Source organism: Prinia subflava, chromosome 4 (assembly GCF_021018805.1).
Source record: "Prinia subflava isolate CZ2003 ecotype Zambia chromosome 4, Cam_Psub_1.2, whole genome shotgun sequence".
Lineage (NCBI taxonomy): Eukaryota > Metazoa > Chordata > Aves > Passeriformes > Cisticolidae > Prinia > Prinia subflava.
In genome coordinates, this window is record NC_086250.1 from 27,203,547 (window position 1) to 27,215,305 (window position 11,759).

An 11,759-nucleotide genomic window follows, 5' to 3' on the forward strand; every position below is an offset into this window, starting at 1 on the left:
TTAATTTCTGTTCTTTGTATGTCTAAAGTGGCAACAAAATACAACCCATCCTGGTGCTTTTATATGAACAGAAAAGAAGCTCTCTTTTTCTGTTATGTGACTAAAACTGACTAAGCAATATAAAAAATAAATCTGGCAACCCAGCTACCTGACCAGGTTAGTAATGTATATAGAAGTTTTGTACTGCTGAACATTCAGACCTCACAGTACACCTAACCCAGTATCCATCAAACTTGCCAAATCAATCAGTTTTTAACTAGAACTGTGTTTTAAGTGACAGTGGAATCAGTTTTGTGAACTTCTGCTAGTGTTTGGAAGCCATGTTCAGAGTTAGAAAATGGTATAAAAGAAAAACTGAGGTGAAATTACTGTTGTTTCAAGTCTGGCATATTTTCCAGACCAGAGGGACCATGGATTCCTGTCTGCTTCTTTTTCCTTCCATTGATTCAAAACTGAGCTTCTACAATCCTTATTTCTTTTATGTTCTCTGATGTGTAGGGCATAAATCAGGACATTGTAATGCTTTTAACTCCAACTTGGATAACGCTGTTTTCAGCTCTTAAATCTCCTCTGTAGCATAAAGGATGTAACTGCAGTGTCCTTAGGTTTACAAAAAAACCCAGGAGAACAAAAGGAGCTTCTTGTGTCTCTTTGCACAGTGCAGAGAATCTTATGTAAGATGGAAAGCTGAAAGAATAGCATTAGATGACTCTAGATGAGTCCCACTGAAATCTAGTAGTGCAATGGATGTATTTGATGGAGTTAAGTGTGCCACAGGCCAATGTTTTTTATAAAGTGTTAGATTACTTTCTCTCCAGTTCAAAATCTGCGCTGCCTTTCCCTTCTGTAAAAACCAGGTAATAGCCTGCAACTCTCCCAGAAGCGTTGTTATCATCCTTGTCCACAGTGTGCTGTTCCTAATTCCTTCAAGACCCAAAACAGATTAGCACTAAGGTGAGAGCCTATCCAGACTTGTACTGCTTCCATATGAGCTTATAGTTGACGGCGCTGGGCAGCACTTAGCAATAAACGCATAGTTTTAATTGACAAAACTAGCTAGCAGTTCTGTGCTTGAAAACTCAGCTCTCATGGCTCTTCATCCTTTTCCTTTATGCCACCAAGCTAAGAATTCGTATTCCCAGCCATAGCAGGCAAAGTTTCAGGTGACTGAAACTTGAGGGGCTCTGACCTCATTCCACGACAGCTATTTCAGTGGCGCCTTGGAGCTTGGGATGACACCATTTCTTTGCAAGTGAGACCAGAAAGAAATTGCTGCTTAGGAAAAAGCAGACTCGCAGAATTTTCTCATGGCTCACAGCTCACCCTAACTTTTGGATGATTTCCGCCAGAAGGGAGATTGGCTGGCATGAGTTAGGCAAGCAAAAGGAAGGCTGCTTAGCAAAAACCTGGTCTCTCCAAGGTATTTCCTTGGCAGAACCAGAACTGACTTTCAGCTTCCCCACTTTTTGAGAAGCACTGGAGGTTTCTCTTGCCAAACTGAAAGACAATTTTTAGAACTGTACAGTGTCAGTCAGTGCCTGAGGAGCGTACCCAGAACAGGAAGCTGGTTCATAGCCTTCTACTTCCTACAGAGTACAACTGTGGTCTACTGAAATGTGACAGTTTCTATCCAGAAGATTTAGTTTAAGTATACTTTATGTTATTCAAAACAAACTGGATATGTGTATGCTTCTAAAATTCACTTGATTTAAAACCAAAAATGAAATAATATCCATGAATTTTGACTCAAGTGCAAATCCCTGTGTCAACCCCAAGTCACCTAGAAAAAGTTTCAGCATAGCAGAGCTCTTTTCACATATGCTGCATAAATTCAGGTGATTACATTGTGGCTCATGATTTGGCATAAATACTTCTCATGTGATTTTAACACCTTCCAAGCTTGAATTCTTTCTGCTTTCTGAACTACAGTGTTGCCAACACTACATCGATGGCAGCGCATTACAGCTCCATCTGTGGATATCTAAATCCCTGGTTTTGGTATAATTCTAATTCTCATCAAAATCTTTATTGAGGGTAAAAGTTATCAATCTGAGAACAAAGAAAATGAAATGCTTCAAGTAACATAAAAAGCAAGCAATTGTTGAGCAGAGATTATATATGTCATTATAAATTGGCATTTATTGAAACACAAGTACTGGTTTTGTCATCTTTATGAATAATGCATTAAAAAGAAATAATCAAGTATGTTGCAACAATTTAAGAGGATTATTTCTTTTCTTCAGTAAAGTTTCCTTATCTCAGTTTTTCCATAACTTGAAATTTACTATGCTTTTTATTAAGATTTTTCCTAAGTCATGATTTCTTCAATTAAATATGTTAATACTTCTTTTCGATAACTTGGCACCTACATGCAAGGGGGAAAGTTGACATTTAGAAAATGAGAGAAGATATGGCAAAGCATTTGAAGTAACTTAGTAGCATGTACTAAAATATATATATATATATATATCTAAAGGAGGTGGAGGAAACAAGGTGGGAAGGAAAAGAGAGGGGTGAGGGAAAACCAGATATGCGCAGAGATTGGTTTAACTTGGACAGATGCCACCATGGCAGCAGCAAGTGGTGGCTGTGTGAGGAACTGGGACACTACAGGTGTCACCTGTTCAATGGGGCAGTAGTGATGTCGTGCTGCAGCAGGATATGTCACTGTGGGCTTTTGTGAAAATGCCAGAACTACAGCCAGCAGGGCTACAATTGAAGAAAGCACATAAACTAACCCATAAGTAAATTCCTATTCAATGAATCATTCTTCTCTTTAAACAACCATTGAAACGCATGTGTTGCTGAAGCAAGGCCTAATCATAAGCCACTCTGCTATATCTTCTTCTTGGGCTTCGTGGTTCCTTTGGCCTGAACACAGTAATTACATGTCAGCAGTTTATGTAATGAGTATTCTTAATTTTCTCCAAAGCGTTCAGACAGCTTTTTCTTTCCTCCATTGGACAGACATCCCCACCTCTCTCCCAGTAGTGTGCTGTAGCTTACATTGGCTGTTCCAAGTAGTGTGGCTCGGTGCATGAATGGTTTCGTTTTCCTACATCTCTCTTACAGGATGCTGCTGTCAGTAAGTGGAGATAAGCTGCCAGATCCCCCTGTAGTTACCATTTTAGTTATCAGAATCCTTTAAAAATCTCACCGTTTCAATTATAAGTGATGTTTGGTGGGTTTTTCCTCCTGAAGATGTATACCTGAAATTTGTTAAATAACATGTGCAAAAATCTGGCTATTGAGTTTGCTGGGTTTCACTAGATCCTGTCGGTCAGTAGACTAAAACAGTGTCCTGTTCTGATCATTAGACAAAAGCTCAGGAACTTCATAAGATGCTGGTATAAATACAATTTTGAAGCACTATACCAGCATCTTATGAAGTTGTGTCCTGTGTGCCAGGAAAGATGTCTCTTTCTCAAAGGAACCTAAATAAACTCCAAAGCACAAGAGCCTCATAGGGAAGACTCTAGAACATAATGGTTTCCTACCAGATGATTGGCAATTGGAGAGGGTTAAAATTCCAAATACCTGTATAAAGTCTCACATGGGGTGTATTAAATCTCTTCTTATTAGGACATTTCTGAAATACTACAGTACAGTAGATCAACACAAATGTTAATCTAAGCACCTTCTAGAGCTCTTTTAAATTTAATTCTTACATTGATCAAAATTTTTTTTTAAAACAGAATATAATTGCCGAACATGAAATCCGTAACATTTCCTGTGCTGCACAAGACCCCGAAGACCTTTCTACGTTTGCGTACATCACTAAAGACTTGAAGACCAATCACCACTACTGCCACGTATTCACTGCGTTTGATGTGGTCAGTTTATAGAAGATGCTTCATTCAACAGTTCTTTTGATTAGTAATACTTACTTAGTTCTGTTTAAAAAATTTCAGGATGTATTAATGGTGATTAATGGAAGGCATCATTAATTTACCCCAGGAAAAGATCACTGTGGTTAACAAAAGGACATTTCTGGAGAAGAGCAAAGCTTTTCTCTGATATCTCATTTCCCACTGGAAATACCTGACCTCTGTCACCTCAGCTGTTGACTGTAAACTGAGTAGCTTTTCATACAAGTCTGGGCATGTAATTCTTATAACCTAAGCTCTAAGCCTAAGCCTTCCAAAAGTTTGTAACAAGTATGTTTGGCCAGTCATTCTGAAATCTCAGCACACACCAAAAGATTGCCTTTACTTTGAAAGTAGCAAATTAGTTATTTCATTCTTATTTCCCTGTTCTGTAATTTTTGCCTACATATCTCCAATTGTTACTTTGGCAAAAGTCCTTGGAGCTGCTATTATGTTGGTGGAAAATTAGTAATTTCTTCCTGTACTTCTCAGGTGGGGATGCACAAACTATTATGGTTTCAACCATATGAACACATATCAATTAATCAGTCATGCAGTTTTCAGCTAAATTTTGTGAACTAAGTAGTGGCTAAAGTTTTTATGACTAAGATTTATAGTCCAAAACTTTCAAGAAAAATTACTCTTTGAGTTGTGCACAAGAGAAATTTCAGGTGCTATTAAAACTTCAAAATTATTCAAGACAAAATATTTTGATAGAGCATAACGTGTATGAATTCTTGCAACATGCTTACATGAATATAAATAAGTTAAAAGAACAGGGTATCTGAACTGCATCTTTTTGTTTGGAATTGTGGAAATAGTTAACATGCACAGCAATAGTGTGTGGGAGAATTTAAATAATAATGTACAGGTAGGTTAGAGGAATTCTAGCATTTTGGTTGAGTGCTTTTGTTATTTAAATTCTCTGCTGACTTTTAGTATCCACAGGGAATAGAAAAACTTCAAAATTGTGTTAAAAATAGACAATAATCAACAAGATGTTACATTTTGTAGGTTTAGTGATGTGTGAATAACTGAAATTAGACTGATTGAGTGAGGTTATTATTTCTCCTGGTCCATTTAAATTCTACTTAATGTTTTTGAAGTACTGCAGTTTCATTTATACGTTTAGTGATCAAGCAGAAACATAGACTCAGGTATTGCAGATAAAATTCATCTCCTTTCTTGGCAAGGGAAGAAAAGTGATTCAGGAATAATTATATTTTGCCCACTTCTTGTACCTTAGGAGGAGCATTTAATATCCAAAGCACTTTAAATGGCTATTTTAAGCAATACAGAAACTTTACCTGCCTTAACTTAGTTTTCTCCTGCAACCTAATCCTCAGCTGGGTGTTACCTACTCCAATATCCTCTTTTTGTGTTGTTTTATTTCTCAGGAACTAGCATTTTTGATGTAAGTACAAGCTTTATAAAAACTACCTGGATGTTCAGAATGCAAGCGTACTGGGAATTAAATCTTCTATTTAAAGCCTAATGTTTGTGTTAAACTGATCATCCCATTTGCTAATAGCAATAATTCTACCCATTTGCCAATGGATAGAAGTACAATCATTTTAAGAAAATTAAGGTTTAAAATGCTAGGAATCCACAATAAAGTGTAAGCCATTTTAAACCATATATACTTTGGTAATACAATATATGCAATGTTACAAAAAAAAATCACTCTCTTGGGCCCTTTAGTTTCTCAGGAAATATGAGCAAGAATAATTTATCTAGATAGGGAAGTATTTTAGTGTAGTGATATGCAATCACAAGTATTACCAAGACTCTTTAGGAATAACTACAATTAACTTTGACTAGGTGTTAAAATTCTACAATCAGACTTTGTTACAGAATATTGAAGGGCAAAAGGTTTGGGGGGAGAATGGGATTTATTGGTCAATATTTGAAATCCACTTCACTTTCATTCTTTTATTAAGCAGCCTTAAGTCTATGAGCGAAGGATTCCCTCGGGAGAAACAAACCATCAACACAGCTCCTACATAAATTTCTGGTTCATGTATTGGAGATACCCTAAGTAATTTCCATCAGATAATCCTTCATTGCCCTATGAATAGAAGACAACAAAAAAGTCAGTTACAATATAAGGAAACAATTAGCCATTGTAATAGGTTGGCTGAGTTAAAGCTGAAGAGTCCTGAGTCAGACGTGGGCTGGGGCTCTGAATTGTGGCATTGCCTGGCAAACAAAGTAATTGACCCCGTTCCTCACCTCCCAGAAACTTTTGCTTAAAGGCATTGGCTTACTCACTTTCCCTCTCCGCCTTACCAGGCAAGCAGCAGCCTGGGAAGCACCACAGGCCTTTCTCTCTCCTTTCTAAGGAGCTTCATGGGGTGCTGTGAGAGTCAGTGTCTCCTACAGCAGCCAGGGGCTCTACAGCTTCCATGTTAAGTGTCTGTCAGGCAGGGAGACTTGTATCTTTCCTTTTGTGCCACATGCTTTTGAACTTATGTGCACTTTTTACTTCAAATAATCTCATTCCATCAGAAGAATTTCCACAATGGATTTTGCTTTGGTTTTCCACCCCTGTCCTGAAGGGAATCCTGTTTCTACCTGTCCAATACCTGTCCCCTGCAAGAATCTGTACCAACTCTGGTCATTATAAACCTCTCCCAGTACTACAGGTGGAAAATTCTTCAAACCAAGCTTATTTACTAATGGGCTTTTTTTCAGATAACTTTTAAAAATGTTATAAGTACAGTTTTAAAGCCCTCCTTGCCTCCATTTACGCCCCTTTGCCAAGGCTCTACCAGAGGATACAGTGTATGAAATTTATGTAGAAGCTATGGTTCAGTTTGCATTTCAAATACTGAACAAAAGAGTGAGTGTTCTGTTTTATTTGCTGTATTTCAAATATTTATTAACCAGAGAAGCAGTTACATGTTTCTTATGGTTTTCAGGTCCCAGGCTGGCCTGTTTTTTTTTTTTTTTTTATTTTATAGACAATAAAGGAAAACAGATTATAGTGTCTTTATACAAGATGCAGGACTTAAATTAAATTTATAGCTCAGTATGGCAAGCTTTCAGCCTGTCTCCACTCCTGTCTTCCAAATTTTCAGGCCTGTCAGTGATCTTTTTGTATGCCACTCTGGGTGGTGTATACTCTCAGTCCTACTAGTATTGCCGCTTGTGTGTGCTCCAACAAGCCATTCCTACACCTTGTCCTGCTGATGTATTTCTTAGTAATATTAATAATATCTACTGCAGATAACCCCATCAGGATATAGTACACTCTCTTACTGTCGTGACAGCTGATTCTAAAGCTATCCCTCTCTAGAATAATGTTCTTATCCCACTTAAAAGTACACTCCATTTCAAATTATATTATTCTCTACATTTTTAATAACTATAATCTGTTGCTCTTAATTCCTTGGCCAGCATTCTGCTAAAAGGCAGAGTACTTTATAACAGACCCTTCAGTTTTCATTTTATTATTCCACTGGCAAGCTGCATCCTCAGTGCTTTTCAGTTCTGGACAATTTCCCTTGAAGTTAAAGGGGAGATAATTTGGAGACTACAGCTGTCAAATCAGGCAGACATTTTTATTTGGGAAGCTGTAAAATTTTGGCTGGCTTGCTGTTGTGACTGTAGTCACAGCAGAGAGCATGTCCCAGTGCAGGAGTATAATTGTTTTCTGATTGACCTAACACAGGGCAGAACTGACACCTTTATAAGAAGGTCTTATAATGAGCAAAATATGCTGAATTTAGCCTGTATTATATCAGTATACACGAGTGATAAAAAAAGAATGGAAATTCTTCAGGGAAAATAAAGTGTAGGGCAGGAAACAAAATGCTTGTCCATTTAACTTTCTTTTAATGACTGAAGGGACTGCAAATGGTGTACGTCCAAGTTCATTGCGTTGCTTTCTCACTTACTGCAAACTTAACAGTTACACTTGACTGGTAAAAACATAATTCATCTGAAAATGTATCAGAAACGTTGGAATTTTAAGGGATCACCAAGGTTGAAAGCAATGCAGAATTGCTTCCAACTATAGGCTATGGAGATTGAGGAAGGAGAAAGTATCATATCAAAGATTTATGAATTATTCTAAGGGGGCTGTAGGCCATCATATGGAGGCTAGCCAACAGGCTTGCCTTTGCTCTGCATGGGTTCTAAACATTATTGCAGTTAGCAGCCCAGAAATAGGATTTTTAGGCTCCTCTAGTAGGAGCCTAAAAATAAGGTCCAGTAGGAGCCCAAAAATAAATATGTAAAAGCAAACCCACAAATCTGAAGAAAAATTACCATAGGAATCCACCTGCTATTTAGAGTACGGTCAAATTTGAATCTCACAGCTGCTTTTTCATTGATGTATAACTGTACTGAAAAGATGTTTATATCAACCTCTCTGATACCTCATTCATGCTTTATAAATATTTCAAGAGGGTTTTTTTCCCCACATATTTGAAGAGGATTTAAAGTATTCCACCAGTAACACTGAACTGGTTTTAGGCATAATAGCCTGACTTTTTTGGTTATGCCCACTGACCTCCCTTCCCCTTGCTTACAAGGGTGTAGTTACACGACTGTTTGAGCTCAATTTTAATTCTAGAAAACAAGCCCACAAGAAGGTTTCCCCAGGACTTGCAGCAGGCACTTGAAGCGGTGTACTGACCTGCACACACAGACACTGCACTGCATCTGTCAGTCGGAGTAGGACTGCCAGCACTGGCCCTGTGTCCTTTGGAAAGCATCACTCCCTGCTGCAGCCTCTTCCTCTGTGCTGCTTGGTGAGCACAGAGCACATCAGGCTGCCAGCTCTGGAGGAGGACAGGTCAGCACAGGAGGTCCGAAATAGAGCGAGGCCGAGTGTCACATTGCAACTGTGCCAGAGGGACTGGATCCTGAGAACAGCAGATTTGGGATGAGTTGGGAAGGTGGGAAGGTTAATGTACTTGTTCTAAAAAGAGATGACAACACCCACTCATGTTTTCCTGTTTAGTAAGATGTTTTCAAGGGGTTTAGAAGTAATTACTTTCAATAAAATAAATTACATTTAGATGGTTTTTAATCAATGAGAAATCAAATGCCAGATGTAAACATTACAGAGACGAGGAGCCCATTATTTACATTGCAAATCACTACCCCACTTCATGTATCTGACAATAATTCAACCGCTCCTCAATTTTAACTGTTTCTGTTCTGTTCCAGAATTTAGCTTACGAAATCATTCTTACACTAGGACAAGCATTTGAGGTGGCCTATCAGCTTGCACTACAAGCACGAAAAGGGGGCCATTCTTCCACCCTCCCCGAAAGCTTTGAAAACAAACCCTCTAAACCTATTCCCAAACCACGCGTTAGTATTCGGAAGTCAGTGGTAAGTAGAAGGTAGTAATGCATGCAAAAAAATCCAAAATTTGGCTATACAGTTAAGAGTTTATATACCAGGAGCTGTACAAATAAAAATACCTCTTGAGTCAGAAATGCTCCATTGTGCCACCTCTGCTCATCGGCTGGAAGGGTTGTGTCACCACAGCACTGGCAGCCATTTCAAACAGCTTTTTTCAGATTTCTCCAGTTTAAGATGTTGCTTGGTTAGTCTTGTGTATATGTGTCTTATAGTAATTACAGAGCTTTAATTAATTCTGTTTAATCAATGCATACCTCTCAAACTCTGCACTTTCATGGACTTTCCTAATCTATCACCTAACTTGTTTGGTGTACAATCACGGCATATGTATCCTGATCAAATGACAAATCCAAATCAATTTACAATTATCCTATCAGACCAAGCACCTTCTTTTCTTTTCTTACTCTTCTCTTTTTTCTTTTGTTTTTCTTTTTGATCTGGGATTCAATATACCTTTTTAGTATTAATCACAGACTCCTAAGAAACAAAGCTCATTGGAGCATGCATATTGATTGCCTTTAAAGTGCTTTCCTGAAGTGCAGAGATGACAGAGAAATATTCTTTTACAGTAGACCTTTTAAAAAATTATGAAAACTATTATAAATTAAGTGAGAACACAGGCACAGGGTGATTTGGGAGGGAAAGGAGAAAAATGACGGCACACTGTATCATATTCACTGACTATAATGCGAGAACTGTACTCTATGACACTTAATTATTGGGTGAGGGGAAGGGGAGGGGGGAAATGTATGACTGTACACTTTGTCATCCATTGCCACAGAATCTTCCTCCATAAAACTTTAAGTAGAAACATTTCCTGATGCCATTGTCTGTCTCATTAGCGAACAGACTTCTCAGGATGAAGTGTGGCTTTAATGAACTATGATGCCCTATAGCTTGGGGGTAAACACAGCTCTGATCTCAACAGGAAGAAGAAGGCAGCCATGAGTACATGGGAGTGTAGACACCACCATACTTGCTGCTGTACGACTTTGTCAATTCGGGATTTGCCCTGTTAGTTTAAAGAAAAACCCTCTGCTCAAGCTGCCGTGCACGGAGATGGTAACCCGTCTGTATGTTTGCATTTGTCTTAAAGCAGATAGATCCATCCGAACAAAAGACTCTTGCGAATCTACCCTGGATTGTTGAACCTGGACAAGAGGCCAAAAGAGGCATTAATACCAAGTATGAAACTACAATTTTCTGATACAAAACTGTCCCCCTGTTCCTTGTTGTGCCTTGCACGCCAAGCAGTCACAGCACAGCCTTTCCTTTATGGCAACGTTTCAATCCAGCAGAGAGGAAGACTGCACTGTATGAGTGGCCTTGTAACTAACAAAAAAGGCTGACAGTCATTTCTGGTGATGTTCTTCTTCCTGCAGCACTGACTGAAGAATGACACTATATGAAGACTTTTAAAATTACAGTCCACAAGAGGAGTGAGAAACCTTATTTTTCATGCAGTTCTCCCTTGTGACTCTGCCACAGTGCTTTCTTTAATTTCTTATTTTAGAATTCTACTTTTTAAAGAAAAGAAAAAATAAAATGTCTCTAAACTAATACTAATGCTGCCTATGAGTAGAGTATTTGATTGGGTTTTTTTATTTAAATCTTGGCAGTTTTTAATTGAAATAGAACCAGAATTAATAAACAGATTATTTGTGAAACCACTGAATTCATTAATAATTACTGTGTTGAATAAAGAACTCATTAAAGTGACGAGAAACTAGGCACCCTGATTTCTGTGTGCGCTGATTTTATATGTAATCATTGATGTCCTTTGATCCTCTACAGAAATGAGAACCTCTTGCATTGTAGCAAAGGATCAGAGTTTTATGAATGGTTAGAAAAAGGTATTAATAATGCACAGAAAACATTTATTAGATATTTTTATGGAAGAGAAGTACTATAGGAAAAGATATGAGTATTTATGGAAGGAAGCCAGATTAATTATGAGAAATACTGTTTATTTTAAAGTTGAGTAAATTACTGCTATTAGCAGCATTATGAAAATTATAAGAGTTGTAGCATCAGTGCACTGGATGTTCTGTGTGATCAGTCTGGAATGAAAGTGGAACGGTCATTCTACTACACCTACATATAGTTTATGCAGTTCAACATTGCTATAGCCATGAATTCTACTAGTATTTTTAAAAAAATAATCTCAGTGGTTCTAAAAAAAGTCAAAACCATGGATTTTGCTATCAAGATTTCTGTCACAGAAAACTTGTTTGAAAGAATGTTGATAAAATTCTACTGCAAAACATTTTCTAAATAAAAAAGGCAAGAAAAAGAAAAAAATTCCAAAGTAATAAAAATGTTTTCATGAAACAAAATAATTAAGCATTTGCTTAATATTTGGTTAAATAAGATTTACTTTTTCTTTAAAGTGTTTTAATTTTTTTAATGTCTGTGGAGTATTTGTATAATACCATGATGTATATTTATGTAGAACTGAAATGATAACAGTAAAAATATCATTATAGGAGAAAAATGACATTTTAACGTATATTG

General features: G+C 37.5%; 1 protein-coding gene across 7 annotated transcripts in view; it reads left to right on the forward strand.

Moving 5' to 3' along the window:
• ANKS1B (ankyrin repeat and sterile alpha motif domain containing 1B) overlaps positions 1–10,976 on the forward strand; it is a 422,022-nt gene extending 411,046 nt beyond the window's left edge. For 6 of the 7 annotated variants that reach the window (XM_063396245.1, XM_063396246.1, XM_063396247.1 and 3 more), the window contains 3 exons: positions 3,696–3,833; positions 9,045–9,212; positions 10,342–10,976. In XM_063396245.1, coding sequence (XP_063252315.1) covers positions 3,696–3,833; positions 9,045–9,212; positions 10,342–10,452 — 417 coding nt within the window. In that variant the 3' untranslated portion in view covers positions 10,453–10,976. Of the gene's footprint in view, positions 1–3,695; positions 3,834–9,044; positions 9,213–10,173 lie in introns of all 7 variants that reach the window. The other variant, XM_063396248.1, reaches the window with a different exon arrangement.
• The last annotated feature ends 783 nt before the right edge of the window (positions 10,977–11,759 follow it).